This window comes from Semicossyphus pulcher, unplaced genomic scaffold (assembly GCF_022749685.1).
Source record: "Semicossyphus pulcher isolate SPU_LCO1_2020_fin unplaced genomic scaffold, fSemPul1.0.p SCAF_14, whole genome shotgun sequence".
In the NCBI taxonomy this organism is placed as follows: domain Eukaryota; kingdom Metazoa; phylum Chordata; class Actinopteri; order Labriformes; family Labridae; genus Semicossyphus; species Semicossyphus pulcher.
The window spans coordinates 6,888,703-6,906,594 of record NW_027211648.1 but is presented as its reverse complement, the minus strand read 5'-3'; the positions used below and the strand labels follow the sequence as shown (position 1 = coordinate 6,906,594).

At 43.1% G+C, this 17,892-nt stretch overlaps 1 protein-coding gene across 1 annotated transcript in view; it reads left to right on the top strand.

The window, feature by feature from the left end:
- kcnh5b (potassium voltage-gated channel, subfamily H (eag-related), member 5b) overlaps positions 1-17,892 on the top strand; it is a 150,518-nt gene that overhangs the window by 37,597 nt on the left and 95,029 nt on the right. Inside the window, exon 6 of the mRNA XM_069661283.1 lies at positions 397-789. Coding sequence (XP_069517384.1) covers positions 397-789 — 393 coding nt within the window. The remainder of the gene's footprint in view (positions 1-396; positions 790-17,892) is intronic.

Sequence of the window (17,892 nt, the reverse complement as noted above, 5' to 3'; positions counted from 1 at the left end):
AAAACAAATGTATCAAATATGTACATTATATATACAATACCTACCTGTTTGTACTTTAGAGGCTTGCAGTAGGGCTGGACCTGATCCCAGCTGTCATTGGGCAGGTCCCCAGTCAATCACAGGGCTGACACCTACACACAGAGACAAGCAGCCATTCATTATCACATTCACACCTGCAGGCAGCTGACCGCCACATAGAAAAGTCAGAGCCAGCTGGCAGAGTCCAGTCCAGCGCTCTGAGTGCTTTCCATTGCACATCCTGCTCCTGCGTGTACATACAGCACACTGCATTTAGAGTAGTTTGCATGTTTTCTTAATGTGCATTAACTAAAGGATGCTTTTAAATAACTCTTTAGTTTTGTCGAGTGATCATTTCCTGCTCCGTCACCTCTCCAGGTTCTGCAGCTGAACTCCGACATCCTCCCGCAGTACAAGCAGGAGGCCCCAAAGACGCCTCCCCATATTATCCTCCACTACTGCACCTTCAAGACCACGTGGGACTGGGTCATCCTCATCCTCACCTTCTACACGGCCATCATGGTGCCCTACAACGTCTCCTTCAAGACCAAGCAGAACAACATCGTGTGGCTGGTGCTGGACAGCGTGGTGGACGTCATCTTCCTGGTGGACATCGTCCTCAACTTCCACACCACGTTTGTGGGGCCCGGCGGAGAGGTCATCTCTGACCCCAAGCTCATCCGCATGAACTACCTGAAGACGTGGTTCGTCATAGACCTGCTGTCCTGCCTGCCCTACGACATCATCAACGCCTTCGAGAACGTTGACGAGGTACAGTTTCTTTTGGTGTTACTTTCAGTTGTGAGCGGTTCGAAGGCCGGTATGAAATGTTGAAAGTCGGTAAAGGGGCAATGGCTGCTTTTAGTCCTCCAAAGATAAGAAATAAATCAGTAGATCTTCTCTTATTGGACAGTTTGACTTGTCAATCCAAGTGAGGGCATCATGTTTTTTCAACCTGGATCCTATCCTCACAGTTCTAGCTTTAATTGCTCTAAGTTATGATCAGATGGTGATTTGTACACTTTTAAATGAGGGGACGGCTTAACCCCTGACCCAAACGTCCGCAGTAAAAACTGTTTCTCTGCTGCTCATGTCTTCCTCTTATTGACCAAAGATTATTTGACTAACAAAGTAAGAATTATTTCAGATAAAGGATCAATGAGTCATGCACACTAGACTGCTACATCTGCGGAGGCAGCTAAATGTTTGCAGCACACCAGCCCAGGGCTGCCGCTAATAAATATTTTTCTATCGATTAATCTATCCACTATTAATCTAAACAATTAATTTTCCCCCTCAAAAAAATTAAAATGACCATTTAATTTGACTTCGTTTTATTTTGACAAACTGTTGTCATTTACACATTAACACTTATTCAACTGAATGTCTAAGGAAGCAGGCAGACGACTTTATGGCTTCACGAGCGTTTTAAACAGCTTTGAGGACAAAAGATAATAAAAAGCTCTTCCTTCTAATGAACAGACACTCTCTGTGGTTTTGCCTTCTCTGACGGTCCATCATCCAGTATAGCGCCTGTGTATTTTCTCTTCGGGTGCTCGTGCATAGCACTAGCGCTGCTGTGCTGCCAGCAAAACTTTGCACGGGGTACAAACCGCCTGGTTGTTTTGTGATAGTTTGAAGTACTCCCATACTTTCGAAGCCTTGGGCCTTTGGAAACTCTGAACAGACTCTACTGCAACAGAGTGAGACTCTGCTGCTGCTGCTGCCTTTCTCTAAAACAGTGTTGTGTTGACTGGAGCTGCTCAGACAACCAATGACTCGAGCCAAAAATCTTACATCGGTTTAAAATATTGATGTGGACGCGTTTTCAGTGTCGAAGTCATCGATTACGTCAACTACTGGCAGCCCTATGTAATAATAATAACTTAGACTTATATGGTGCCTTCACCCAAGGCCGCTTTACAGAGTAAATAATGAACAGACAACAGAACAAAACAAGCAAACAAAGAGGCAGAAAGAGGTAGCACCGAAATCAGGGGAAGGTGGTGAATTATAGATAAGAGATAATCCTAAAATAATCCTTTTTTGATCCCCAGGGGGAAAATTCTGGGTCCATTTAGTCCGGGGTCCGTTGTAGTCCAAAGGCCGTGGTGAACAGATGTGTTTTGAGGGTGTTTTCTAAAATGTCCAGGGAGGCAGCATTGCAGATCTCTGCAGGCAGAGAGTTCCAGAGGGTGGGGGGCAGCAACACTGAAGGCTCGGTTCCCAACAGTTCGGAGGCGAGAGTGAGGGATGGAGAGCAGGCCTGTATCTGAGGACCGCAGACTCTGGGATGGGGTGTGGAGGAGGTCCTTCAGGTACTGGCGGGCGAGGGAATGGAGAGACTTGTGGGCGAGGAGGATGATTTTATAGGTGATGTGGGACTTGACAGGGAGAGTGTGGGTGATGTGCTGCCAGGGTTCTCACCCGCACCAAGCCCTGGCAGCACATCACCCACACTCTCCCTGTCAAGTCCCACATCACCTGAGTTTTGGACGTGAGTCCAAGACACATTTCCCTACTGGGACAATAAAGTATATCACACCGCATCGCACTGTGTCGTAACGTGTGTCATATCCAGCCGGACAGAAAACACCAGCTCAGGGGGTCTGGAGGCATGCCCTTACAATGGCAAATTTATGTTGTAAGCACTAATGTGGTGGCCTTTGATCTTTTTTAATTAATATAGTGAATTATTGTAAAGGTGATTTCGGCTTCTGTTTAGGTTTAAGACCACACAGTCTGCAAATCGCTGTTACTATTTGAATAAATAGTTTATTTAAAGATTAACAAGGGGGATGTGTTTTCTAACAGCAGAGCACACTGGTAAAAATATAAGTATGATACCTAGCATCAATGTGGTTGGATACACCTGTGATTTCTTTAAGACTTTAAGTTGACAGAGCTGGTAAGTAAGAACAGGATATCTGTAGTGAGAGCTTTTCTTGACTTACGTACTGACAGAATAACAGTTGTTCCTTTACTCACTGTTTTTACTGGGAAGACTAATTGGTTATCAGCTTGGCTAAGGGATGGAATCCAACACTGATCCAGTGAGATGGAGCCAATTACTCAGTTTGACCAACAGATGATCCAAGTGTGGCCTGACTGGACAAACGGACCACTTTGGCGAAACACTGAAAACACAATCCCAGCTTTGGAAATCACTGAAAGTTTCAACTTAACTAAAAATGTTTACAAATTAATTTTCTGAATGAATCTAAGGAAGATAACACACCACAAATTTGCTCAATTAAGCTGCATGAAATGTGGAGAAGGCCTGGATCACTGTTGGTAGTCTCAAGAGGTGGTGAGTCATCGTGTCATTAAGTCAAGTGTTTCCTGCTGATTGCCCGGCCTCCAGCCGCTGGGCACAGCTGAGTCTCAGCAGATGTGTGTGACCCCATTTACCCCTGAAATTAACATGTTGCTATCTTAGCTGGACCAGGTGGATCAGGAGAAATGCAGGCAGAATGCGATCAGATTGGCTGGGCCTAATCTAGAGGTTGTCTGGCTCGCATTGCAGGTCTCAGATAGGCTTATAGGCTTAAATCTGTAGAGTGTGGCAGTGTGGGGAAAAAGTCCCCCGAAACAGGCAGGAACAAGAATGATTCCAAGTACCAAATGTCATGACTAAAGTCTGTGATCTGATAAAGAAATAACACATCACTTTAATATCAGTGTAAATCCTTCATACAAGTGTATCTTGTAGCAAAATCTGAGCTCACAAGAATGAAGTGCTTCTTCTGAACAGAGAACTGTAAAGGTTTGAGATTCAGGTTGTGTTTGAAAGAACAGACAAAGCTGTTGTCAAACTTTTCCTATCTCTAAAAACAAGTGAGACTTTCAGGTAGATGAAATGGAGAGGTGACTTTTGAATTAGAGATGTGGATCAGTGGGAGTTGCAGGGTGTGCTCTCGATGTGACAAACGCAGATGTCTTTTTTTCCCCCCACGCGACTGATTTGCTTTAGAGGAGGCGAGGCTCGTCTATTGTTTTTTTTTCCACTGTGTTGGTTAAGATTGAAATATCTTGACAAGTGCCATAAAAATTTGGTTTCAAGATAATGTAGTCTGATGACTTCGGTGACACCCCTGAGATTTAATCTAGGGCCGGCCGGACAAGGACTTTACATTTGTGTGCAGACACTAAGATTAATTGTTTTAACTTTGGTAGTTATTTACAATCAATCCCGCCCCATCATTTCATCCAACTTTAAAGTGATAATCTCGAAGATCTCAGTTTTGCTCTCTTTGGTGCCACCTATGGTGATAAACGGTAATTGCAGGAGCACACTTCCCAGATATCCAGACAGTGTTGCATGTGTGACGTCCACGGTTGGCTCCGGTTGTAACTCTTGATTTTCCTCGCTGACGGTCGCTTTCCTTTTCAGACTGTTTGCTTCATCTGAGCATCGAGTTTGTTTCTTTTTCTTTGGATTTTCACTTATTTTTGAAGTTGTATCTGTAGTCATCCATCTTTTCTTTGTTTGTTCAGCCATAGTAGATTACTGTTTACTCGCAACACTTGCAGAGAGCGGAAAAGCAGCCGCTTAGCTCCGCCTACCCTCTCTGGCAGACCAACCACTGCTGGGTGATGGAAAACGCGTCACTAACTGGGCGCCACTTGTGATTTGTTCAGTGAAAGTCGCCACAGACAGCCAGTCTGTAATACTGCAAATGCAAAGGCTTTCATCAGTGGGCCATAGACTCAATCACCATTGTGTTACCTCATTTGGTGACAGATAGAGACTTAACAGACATTTATTTAAATGAAAATCTTTAACTATTGCCATTTCACATTGTCACACCAAGAAGGTCAGTATAGTAAGACTTACACTACTAAACAACATCATCATCATCATGTTATTATCATGGTTATCAGCTTGTTATGTAGCTCAAAGCCTAAGAACAGTCTCACAAAGCTTCTTGTGTTTGTCTCTCTGCAGTGTGTGACACAACAGCAGGTGCTATTTTTAGTAAACAAGCTCATAAAGCTTCTTGATTAATTATTGATAGTGGACTGCTTTTTATTCAGGCTGAGTTAATGAATGGCAGCTTGCAAGTGAAAGTAGAGGAAGGCTTTGCAGTTGTGTTCCAGTCGGCCTTTATCTAACGGCTTCAGCTTCAGTGTCGAAAACTTCAAAAGTCAATGACGAAATCGTTTTAAGGACGTGTGGATGGATTTGAAACCGCTGTGTTTCAAGCGTACCGATAATTGGACAGCGGTGACGATTTTCCATTCTGGCTGAAGCGTGTAAGATCATGCACGAGAACTTAAGCTGATGTTTAGGAGGGTTTCTTGTCTTGGGCGAGGGGATAACTGGAACAGCCGTGTTGCTTCAGAGCCAAATTAAAGAAAGCTAATGTCACTGCTTTTTCCCACACGAGATTTTAAAGAGCACATTGATCTTAAGGGCGTCTAACAAGAGTAAAAAACAGTTGTTTAATCTTTGCGCCTCTGGGTGTGAGAGTTTTAAGATCCTGACCCGCTGTTTGATTCCTGGGAGGTTCTCTGCGAGGGGGTCAGGCCCGCTCTTTCACGGCCATTTACACCCGTCAGATATGGAGGAGTTATGTCAATATGGCCTGGAGTCCATTAAAGGTGATTTTCCACTTGATTTCCCTCTGAATTAATTAGACCTCAGCCTGACAGGAAGGAGCAGTCGATTGGATGCGAAATGGAAAAACAAATGCTTTCTAATGTTGTGCTCATGCAGTTTTTTTTCCTGTTGTATTTAATCTGTTCATGAGTGGGTGTGCGGGATTGTTTATTAAAAAAGCAGACGTGTGCGTGTACAGGCTTTGAACACATGCTGACGGTGTGTGTGTGTGCAGACATCCATTATAGTGTTTGTATGAGTGTGTGTACATGTCTGACTGCCAAGTGAGGGCTTAATCACATGAGTTCTTGAATGCCAGTTATAATAATAATAATAGGAAGAAGAATAATTCCAGTATTTAAGCTGCCAGCAGCTCAATTTTCAACAGCTATTAATTTAACATGCCAAAAAATCGTCCCACACCGCCCTCGCTTCATGTACTCGTCTGGAACAACATTAAGACCTCAAAAGACACAAAACTTTAAGACAATCTCTTCACAGTTTTTCTTGAAACCAAATAGGGTTCATTCTTTTTAGGGACATTTTAATATTTTGAATTGTAATATACAATAAGTCCACCTACAGGTCAGGAAGTTACTTATAAAAAAGTGTCTAAACACACAAAAATGTGATTTCCTGAAACAATAATTCGTTTAAAAGGTTTAAAATAAGCTAATTTAAGACATCATTATTGGCTCTGGGAGCATGTCATGTACACTTATCGACTACATGATCAATTCTTAAAACAATCCACATATTGCACACGGATGCAACCCGTCACGTAGGCGGGGTGGAGCGGAGTTTAGCATCAGCTACGCAGACTCCCTCTTGGTAGCGTGTGGTTGAGTGCCAGCCATGTTTCCGGCACACAAAGCGATCGACTTTAATGTGTTCATATTGAGTTTTGCCAAGTGATTTAGGGTTTGGAAGAGTGGGCTACATGAAGTGGTACTGGAATAATTAGTTAACTATAGGATTTAGGACATCCATTGATTTGATTGATTTGCTTTAATTTGCAATTTAAAAGCACCCTCGAGGTCGGTCTGCTGAGACCTTTGTCTATAATTAGATATTTATCTTAATCTCTATAAACAGATTGTACGCTGTTTTTTTTTTCACTGTTCCATAAAGTTTCTGTTGTTTTATCTCACAGACACAATGCTCACATTCTGGTGTTCATCTGTTAATCTTTAGAATCTTCATATAGTAACACTAAACACAAAGTATAACTGAAGCTGTAAGTTGTCTCATGAGTTTGGAGTTTGGAGGCGATCGATAAAAAGTTGAGGCAAAACTTTTCTTCAGCAAAGTTATCAAAATTCATCCTTAAGGGAAGCATGAATATCTGGACCAAATGTCATGCTAGAGCCTCATGATTTGTTCAGATATTTTGTATGAACAAATAAATATCGACCTGATTTAGACTCTATAAGAAAAGTACGAGGATCACCACAGTCATTAGGATACGAACAATTTCAGGGCAATCCTTTCAATGTTTCTGAGATCTGTCTTTCCTTAATTATAGAAGTTAATATTCTAATTAAAGGGGGGATATTATGCTAATTTCAAGCTTCATATTTCACTCTGTGATACTTGTGAAGTAGCTTAGAATAATCTATAGTTAAAAAAAATTTTCTCACACTGCTGCTCTGTGCAGGCCCTCATTCAGCCTGTGCCTCAAACGACTCAGTCAGCTCTGTCCCTTTAAGAAACCCCGCACATATTGGACCTCCACTGACGCGAGTCTCTGTCTACTTTGTTCGGGGAGAATGCGGGGCTGCTCATCCGCTGTCCTCACCTACGTCTGCAGCATGCACCTGCTTTCAAACACGCTGTCATCGGCCTCATAAGGACAGTCCTTGTAACACATTGCCCACAAAAGTGTACATAGACCTGATGCGGTCAGCCACATACGAGGTTTTCACCTCGTCTTGTTAAGTTATGCATGACATGGTGACTCTCTATACACGAAAATAACAGAGAAGACAGAGATAAAAAACACCACAATATGAAGTAGAGTGATAGCTTTCCCACCTAGTCCATTATGACATGTATTGGAACACATCAGGGTGCATTATCATGCTTAAACCAGGATTACCTATTCGAGAAGTTGTTTTTGCTCATGTTTTCACCCAGTGTGTGTGAGTTTAACCCCAACTGCTCTTTGTGTCTTTAATATATGATATGATGATGTTTTTATTGTAACCCACAGTCATATACCACGAGGAAGGATATACAAAGGTACTTAAACTGGTGCTGATATTGTTTCATCTTCCAGTACGTCAGAAACACATTTTTCCCATGACTCTGGTGTAATGTTAAATATGGCAAATTACAGCCTGGAACAGGATCCAGCACGCCGTGAAGGACTTTCAGGCGTAATGGCCCTCCTGGGATACAGTTCTTCTTTTAAGTTCCAGGAAACATTATTGAGGGAATAAACAAAGGGCATCAAAATGTAGCTGAAACCATACACACGCGATTAAATATTTACATTGTATTTAAGGACAATATTGAGCCTGTATGTCTCTGTTTAACGTGTAGTGTCTCTTGTCTGCTCTCCCGCTGCTCAGAGAGTCAGCCTGAATGATGTATTGTATTGTGGATCCTCCAGATAGCACCTGGTGTGCCGCTGAGTGGTGGTTCAGGTGTCCCCTGTCCTCCGGCCTCTCCCCGCTGGTCGCTGATGGATTCGATGCGATCCCGCTGGGTGGAGTTTTCCGTTGCTTGTCTTTTAAACAGTGAGCGGAGGGGGAGACAGGCTGAAAGGAAATCGATGGCACGTAAATTTCCAGCAACTACACCGGACTCAGCCAGAAGAGTCTCTCTTCCCCTCTTTGCTAAATTGACGTTTTCGGTGCTGCTTTCCCGTATTAGCCGACCAGAAGAATAGATGAGTGCTGACTAGGGACAGAGTGTGGGCGGCTTTAGGTGCAGCGTGAAAGAAAATAGCAGAGATTATTTTAGACTTATTGCGGACTGAATTCCCCCGTTGCTTTCTGTGATGGCTGAAGCAGGCAGGAAGTATTTTTAGTCGTATTTTAATGCGGGTTTCAGGAGTCTGCCAAGCCGTGCCAAGCTGGTGACATGCAGGCGCTGCCAAGTCACAGACTGTAATGTACATACATATTCATGGCCTGTTAGGACCTTACGAGTCATTACCAAGTCCTAACTATAACCTCTCTGCAGTGGAGAACTTTCCTAATCATGCCAGCCTGAATTAAATGTAAGCAATGGATTCTTTTTAATGCAACGTCCAGAATTTTCCTTATAAATGTCATCGCTTAGAGCCGGGTATGTGGCGACTTTGCAAGCTACAACTAGGACTGCAATTAGCAATATATCAATAAATCCTCTGAAAATATAGAGAGAAGGAAAGAGAAGAGTGGTGTCGGAAAGAAGACAAGGAAAGGCAGAGCCAGGGTGAGGTGGCCTGTCCGGGCTGCACGCTCTGCCTCCCCATACTCCCTCATTTTCATGAGAGAAGAGAGGAGAGAAGAGACAGCAAGGAAGATGGGGGGGTTAAAGAACTGTAAATTAGCCTAGAGCAGCAGACCTGCAGTCTCAGGCTGGTTCCTTTGCAGGCTCCGCTGTCAGCCCACCTCCACTATCAGGACAGGAAGTCACTTTTTTGCGTTTCCCAACTTGTTTTCGTCCGTTGCAAATTAAACTATGTATTGGCCTCTAAAGGTCTTCAGGTTTACAGTACGAGTAGATATATTAGCTTCTTGTGTCCTACTAAATACCAACAGTTCAGTCTGTTTTTCATGTGAAATTGAGCTAATTGCAGTAAAACGCTGAACTGTATTATTTTTCAAAGTTAAATTGTGAATGAGAAGTTCGTTTTTCAGAAAGAGAAGAGAGCCTTAAGCTCCAACTGCAGACTATATGAGCTTTATTTTTTGTATAAATTCATGCAACTCACTCCCGTTTATCTCCCGTTTTTACAGAATGCATTTATAACGAGTATAAATAAGATACTTTGTGAGATATTTTAAGATATTTTGTAATTTATTGCGTTGATTTACTGTCCTGACAGTGGAGAGAAACAAAAGCTCCGGCACTCACAGAATCATGGATGACTCAGTTTAATGAACGTGTTCCGGCTCTGTGCCGTCTTCAGCAGACTGAGGAGAACAAAGGAAATGTTTTATTTGCCCAGGTGAGATGAGTGACAGGACCGCACAGCGAGAAAGAATGCGGGAGGTGTGTCCATGCCAAGACAAAAAAACATCACTTACTCCATATAACATGGACAGACTTTTACACATGGCAAGTATGCCTCCTCAGTAGGTAAGTCTCCTAAGTAAGCTGAAGATGGCATAGAGCGGAAACGCGGTCGTTACCCACTTTAAACTGAGCCATCAATGACTCTGTGAGTGCCGCAGCTTTTGTTTTTCTGGACTTGATTTTCTAATGTGAAACCGAAACACTATTGTGAAACAAAGTTTGGAATTGTGCGCGCTACGACTGCTGCATCATTCAGGCCTGACAGTGGAGCCTGCAATGGAACCAACATGACAGTGCAGGTCTGCTGCCAGACTGTCTTGGTTTAATTACACAGTTTTAAACTCCCTAAGTGAACCATTTATTTCTAAACATAGTCTTTTGAATAAATATATAGAAGAGGGTTAACTGGGTTTACTTCGTCCTGTTGGACACTAGACAGTTTGTGTGTAGTTGTTTTAACCTGGATTGTAGTTCTGAAACTTGTACTTTGTTTCCAGCTTAATACACAGAGATATGGGCCCTTTTTAAAAGCACAAGAACGTCTCTCAATCCTCTCATTTCCATTAATGCTAACACTTTTTTAGCTAACAACCCCTCCAAAAAGAACTAATACCAAAGTCCTGTTTCTTCAGTGATTGAACCGTCATCCTCGGGTGTTTACAGCCACAAATAAAACGGTCACTTTTTGTTCATCAAAGGAAAACTAAAAGAACAAAGACATGGAAGCCAAAACACAACATCTTTTGAAGCTTGTCATGTACTTATGAAATATAAACAAATAACCAAAACCCAGTTTAAAACACTGCCTACCAATCCCCTTTTGAATTCAGGCACATTCATGACAGAGTTTGTTTATAACCCGTCTGTCGGTTGTTGGTCAGGCTGCTGTTAGATCGTGTAGTGATGTTGGCATGTTCCCCGCTTCTACGCAGATAAGATGGTGAATATAATGTTACCCAAAGCAACACAGGAAAGTACAAGAACTGCAAGTAATGCAAAGTCAGATGAAAACATTTCTCTGTTAACTTCTGTTGACATATTGGACATACAAGGTTTTATATATCTCAGGAGCAGCAACACCTACGTGGAGTCACATACAGGTCAGCAGTAACATCAGCCAACAACTGATGTAGTGGAGCTGTGGCTGCAAAACATGATGTAACAAACTCCTTGTGAGTTACACCGATGCTCCGTAAGGTTGCAGCAGAGGTGGTGTGAGGGTGTTGGGACGCTCGTGTGTGTGTTGAGGTGGGGGGCCTTGTGTTGGTGTCAGTCAGGGAGGAACCCCTCCCAAACGGGTCCTGAAGCAACCTGCTGTCTCGGAGGAGCCTGGCAGGCCGATGGGAGCTCACAGCGTGCGTCTGCAGGCTCCGAAAGGTCTAATCCAGGCTGACCTTTCTGCATGCTGTGTGTGTTGCCACCGCCGCAACCGGGCAAGCTGACAGAGCCGGGAGGAAGCTGTGCGGCGTGCAGTCGGGGGGCCGGATTATAACACGCCGCATGTTTACAGAGAGAGGGTGGGAAGAAGGAAGGAGACAAATAGTAGAAAGTTGTTGCTCATTCTGTACAGAGCATCTCAGACACATTAGTACAAAAGGAACATAACTTAACGAAACGACACATACACATAACCGCAGTGTCCCTCCCTTCAGTCACCGGGTGGTATTAAATGATGCGGAGGGGCAAAACTCCCGCCATAGCGAGGCCAGATGGAAGCGGTGTGAAGGATGAATTGAGGGGGTGTCAGGGGTCATGTGCGATGATTTGTGCTCTGTGTGTGATGGCTTCGCTGTTGGGGGTAGGAAGGCCAATTATTTTGGAGGCGGTTTGTGTTATGTGCATGAGTTTGTTCTTATTAGTGACAGCTAACATGTTAAAGAAACAGATGGAGCAGTGGAGGAGAATGGGTATGCTTCTGCACCTCTGCATCTCTGCAGCGGGCAGGAAGAGGATAGTGGCCAATCGGGCAGCTCGCTCGCCGCAGCAGTGCTGTGACAACCGCCACAGCAAAGCATCCTGGCTAAAGATGTTTAAGGACAATGATGGTTTTGAAATTCAACTGGCACTTATAGGACTGGGTTTTATTATTATTTATTATTTATTTTAAGAAATCTGCCTTTCAAGTTGACAGTCAATTGTGATGGCCTTAAGGGTTTTATTGGAAATCTGTGGTTCACTGTGTTTAAAGTTAAAAAGATGCTATTAAACAACTTCTTTTGTGTTGATTCTACATTAATTTCCTGATTTTACGTTTAAATATCCATTATTTAGTCTTAAGAAGAAAAAAGCGATTCATCGCGATTGATCACAGCAAATTGTGCGATACATTTTTTTTTAATCCATCGACAGCCCTAGTTATAAACAAACGTAGACTACAACTAATCAGATATGGGATGTAGTACGAGGCTGCTAGGCTATTTAGCTAGCTCCAAAATCAAATTCAAATGGCTTCTATAGTTCAACATAATAATCAAACGTTTAGCATGACAATGATTTAATAGTCGACGCTTACCATTATGTTAAACAACTGGCCAGTTCTTTAATACTGATGTATTACTGGATACACAGCTTTCTACATACGTAGCAGCCATCTTGGTTGTTTATGAAAACGCCTCAACTGTGCTTCTGTCACTTATCGTATCAAACCTGTCCCATATTTGAAGAACGGTTGTGATTGGTCTGTCCTGAATCAGGGCAGATGAAATATGAAGAGGAGAAACGTCTGCAGCAGTAAATAAAACCTGAGAGGCAGATTTGTGTTGTTTACATGCTAACTGTTAGCGTTAGCACTCTGCGTGTGCTGTTGAACTATTATACTTGAGGTGAACAAAGTTTGTCCTATGTCCTGTCTGTGTTTGCAACAGACTGAGCGCAGAGTTTTATGCTTTATGTTGACTTCAATGTAGCTAAAATATTATCATTTAATTCAACACTTGTAACTTCATCTATCCACACCAGCTCTTTATGAGCGTGACTGCTGGAGCTGGTGGGTTGTGGCTTTTTGTGCCAGAAATTTCTGTTAAAGACTCATCATTACTTTTTCGGTACTAAAATAACAGTACATGTCTTTTTAAAAATATTCTTTATTACTGTACCAGCGATGCTATGCATTTGTTTGGAAGTGGGCCCTATATCTCCAAGGCCTGCCATATGGTTGGTCAGAAATAGCATCCTTTATGTAATTAAGTTGGCTGTATGTGGGTCTCAGTACAAGCCATCAACAGTATGTTAAAGTCTGTAATTGGCACATTTTATATATATATATATATACCTTATTATTTCCCTGCTCTAGTGGAAGGAGGATACTTTAAGCGCCTTATAAATGCTGCGTTCAGGTCATATATCCGCAAACAATGTTGGACTAATGCATTCTTAGGTTGTAACTAACTTTTTCTTCCTATTTCGCTGACAGTGCAGCATAAAACAATGCTGCAGGTAATATACAGGTGTAATTTATTACATTATTTACGGCTGAATTCTATTTAACTCTGCGTTTTCAAAGCGGAGTATTGTGGATTCTGGCTTACACGGACACTTCAATGGAACAGAGCCACTGTTAATGCTCTTATTTACACCTTTGCTCTCCCTGCTGTGGAAAGATGAAATGTCTGCCATGAAAAAAAAGGTCCATTAAAGGGCAGATAAATGGATTAAAGCGTTAAGTGAAAGGATCAAAGATGGTTTGGAGTGTGGATTAGACTGAAAGAAAACTTTCTCTGCTGCTCATTTTGTTCAGCATAAACAGAACTAGTTTAGATGACGTGTCTTTAATTTTTCAAGGAGAAAAACTAACAATGTGTTTTTGGTGCCAGCTTCAAACTCATTCTCAGTTCAGCCTCATGTTTCTAAACACCTCTGCGTTTGAGCTCTTCCTCTTTGGGGATGGCTCTGCTTTCGGCTGTTGTTGCCGTGGCCGCAGCGACAATCAAAAACTGAAGTGAAGCATGGCACTCTTTTGCTAAAAGCTGAGACATTTTAAATATTTAATGCTTGCCGGATTGAGTGCTGAAAACACGTTAAGCTCCCAGTGCTGTCGGGAACATGCAACAGTGCATCCTCCGCTTTGAAAATAATGAGAGGGAGAACGAGCGCTGTGAAAGGAGCTCCCCGGTGGACATGTAATCTCCGTCTGTACGCCGTCTCACTTCGCAGGGATCTGTTTGGATAAACAGGTGCTTATGAGGCATGATTTTACATCCGTTGCGTGCTCTTGACTCATGCTCTTTTCATCTGTGTTGCTCTGTCCTGTGGGTACTTAATTTAGTGGCATTTACATACGAGCTGGGAGCCGTCCGAGTCCCCGAGGGGGGGGAGGCCTTTGAAGCTGCGGCTGGAGAGAGGCGAGGAGGGCTGGCTGGGTGTGTGACATCAGAAGGAACCTGTACAGGAGGCAAAGGTGCAGCCAAGACCTGCTTAGATGAGAGTTAAGAACAAAGATCAAAGAAAAGAAGTCTTATTCAAGACGTACACCAAATTATACTTATACATATTTTAATACTGTAATTGATGATACCAGTTCGGCTACTGTGACAAGAAGTTAGTGTAAACCTGGGACTAGGTTGGGAGCAGCTCACATAGTTGCTCTGACAGGAGTGTAAGCTTGGACTAAAGATGCAGATTAGGTCTAAATTGGTGACAGAAATATAGTAATATACGTGATGTTTGACAGCGACCTTCTTAAAGGGCGAGTTCGCCGGTTTTCAACGCCAGTCCTATCATGCTATCATGGGGCTCTGTGCCTTTGGAGGACGCTATCCGCTTCTCCAATGGGCCCTGGAAAACCTCCATCAGGCTAGGTAAATTGGTCATCTAGCGGCGGCCAGGGAGCTTGCTTAGCTACACTTCCTCGATCGAGGACGCCCGCCTCCGATGTCGTGCCTCGTTCAAAATCGTCAGGTGTGAAATGTAGACTGCAGACCTGAAGATTTTTTAAATGATTCACCGGTATATTCTCGTCGTGTTTCGAATAATGTACCGCTCTGAGCTGAAGAGAAAGGGTAGTATGTCACTCCAGCGTCTCTCGCTGGGCCGTTCCTTTTAGAGGGAGGGGCGCAATGCATGCTGGGTGTTGTAGGAATGTAGAATGGGCGAAACCACAAGCTGTTTGTACAACTTTCTCCACAGCTGTGGCGCCAATTTCAAATATTATTGCTTCTATGGATTACAGCGAACACCAGCTTTGACTGACAGCGGCTTTTCTCAGAAGTGAATTACTCCTTTAAGTCTTGTTCTGGTCGCGTAGTTACCTACGCCTTTGTAGTTTTTGGCTTTAATAAATGTGGTTTTAAATTTCCTTCAGTTTGCAACAAATTGGCCTCAATTAGGTTCCCTCAGTGAATCAGGAGTAAAGTTGACCCAATAACCTCACTGGAAAGACTCCAGTAAGCAAGTGAAGCTCACCTGGATCCAAGGAGTGTTTGTCAGTGACTGTGTGGAGGTGCTTTTATCCAGTGCATGAAGTGTCCCCTTGCATACTTGTAAGTTTTTAATGATATAGTGGCTGAGAATGTCCTTCATTGTACTTCCAGGCGTCGTGTTCCATCTCACATTTTATTTGACACCCTTTAAAAAATGTATATCCTGCATATTTAACACATCGGATGTGGGTTTGGTGGAAAGTTTTCAGCTACAGTATTTGGACATTCAGAGCAACTTTTTAAACTTCGGCAACATTTTTATTGTTTGTGGGATTATTAGGGCACTAGCATAATATTGTATCATGCTTGACAGAGAGCTTCCCCAATTAGCTCTGGTTCCACTGCATTACCTTACGATTGTATGCTGATGCTTTAATTGCAGGCTACTTATACATTCAACAATGAGGATACAACCCAAAGAAACTGCAGCAATTATGCAAGTACAGTAAAGTTAGAACAATGGGATGATAAATAACAGTCAAGGAAAAGTTTGTTTATGAGCCAAGGTGCGGTTTGCAGAGGTGAGTTTGCAGGCTGCAGTGGAAGGTGTGTAAAGTTTCTGCTTTACATTGTGGAGCCAGGAAAACAAACGGAGAGCGCAGGGAGTAGCATCGGGAGGAGTACAAGTATCTTAAGTTGAATTTGAGCAGCCACTTGCAGCCCTGCAGGGTGCAAAGAAAGGGTGTTGTTTGGGAGAACTTGGGTAGGCTGAAGATGAGCAATGGTGCAATAGATTGCAAATGCAGGCCTCCAACCAGTTGCAGCAGTCGAGGGGAGAGATGGCAAGAGCTTGGACTAGAACCTGCACGGCCTTCTGGGTAAGAAGCGATAAAAGCAAAAGTATCTTAATGCGACAAGTAGTTTACTTTAACTAATTTCAGCCAAAACTACGATTTACCAACATCATGTTCAAGGACACTTGCTGTCAAAGTGAGTGAGATTTCTGTATCTTAAAAATGTTTCAGCTGTTTACAAAGACCTTCCATAAGAAAATCCAGTGAGTTACAGAAGCTTCTTGAACATATGTTAGCTAGAAGAGGGAATCAACTTGAGATCAAGTGTTCCAGAAGGAAGATGGAGCAGAAAGATGCTGAACAGTGCAACACCTGAGTACAGAGTCGGAGAACTCACGACAGCCGAATACCTTTCAAACCACGGGGTGAAATTTAGTCTCGGTGTGGAGCCGAAAGGAGACGCTCGGGCCTGTTACTGGGGTTAGAATGAGGTCAGACGAGGAGAAAAGGCTGGATGGAGCCGTTTTCAGATAAAAAAGGAGACACTGAGATTGAATTGAGCGTCAGGGTGGAGGTGAAAGCTGAGCCGAGAGTGAGGAGCTTGAAGGAAGCTGCAGCTCTCCTTCACCTCAGCTTTATTACATAACATCAGAGCCCACATCATTAGATAACCCTGCAGGCGTTCTGCGACTACCTTTCTCTCTCTGCTCCAAAGTGAGACATTTTTTTTGTTCGGTAAATATGAAGCTTCGGGTTGTACGGCGTTTGGCCCCCGCTGCTCCGAACGCTCTGCTTTGTTAATTGTGTTATAACGGATCGTGCAGAGCGTGCCGACGCCCCGGGGTGCTGCTGCTCCTGTGGCTGAAAACAATCACTTTTGTTTATTTTGAGCGTCTTTGTTAGCCGACTGTGCGAGAGAAAGTTTGTGTTAAAGAGGGCAATAAAAGCCAGGCCCTTTGGAGGATCATCTGCAGTGCAGGAGAATGTTCTCAGGGTCTGCAGGCTGTGCGGCTGTTTGTTCTTATGAGTGTGACTGATTCCAGATTCCTTTTTCACTTTGTTTGTTAAAGTAATCACGAAGATTTTCGTTTAAATAAATGTCTGTTAAGTCTCTATCCATCGCTGAATGAGGTTACAAAATGGTGATTGAGCCTACGGCCCACTGATGAAAGCCTTCTCTATCAGCCAGCAGTGGTTGGTCTGCCAGAGAGGGTAGGCGGAGCTAAGCGGCTGCTTTTCCGCTCTCTGCAAGTGTTGCGAGTAAACAGTAATCTACTATGGCTGAACAAACAAAGAAAAGATGGATGACTACAGATACAACTTCAACAAGAAGTGAAAATCCAAAGAAAAAGAAACAAACTTGACGCTCAGATGAAGCAAACAGTCTAAAAAGGAAAGCGACCGTCAGCCAGGAAAATCAAGAGTTACAACCGGAGCCAACCGTGGACGTCACACATGCAGCACTGGAAATGTGCTCCTGCAATTATCGCCATAGGTGCCGCCAAAGAGAGCGAAACTGAGATCTTCGAGATTAGCACTTGAGCAAAGATAATCCAAGGAATTAATTAAACAATGTGTTTATTTTCTCCAACGTTAGCTACAAATGAAATCATGTGTGGCTTGCCCGCTAACACCCATACCTATAATCTGAAGCCCTGAATCTATGACAAAAAGTTAGCATACTGTTAACTGACTACATTATTTTATTGGTTAGCATGTCATGTTAGAAAAGCCCTGTCTAACACTGGACCATCAGTGTGGGAGCTGCTCCGAAGTGATGTATATCAGAGTTTAGCTAACATTAGCATCTCTGTTTGGATCCGTATTGGATTTTAGCACATTTACGCTGCACCCGGCAAATTATTCCCAAGATACAGCTGCCAAACACATC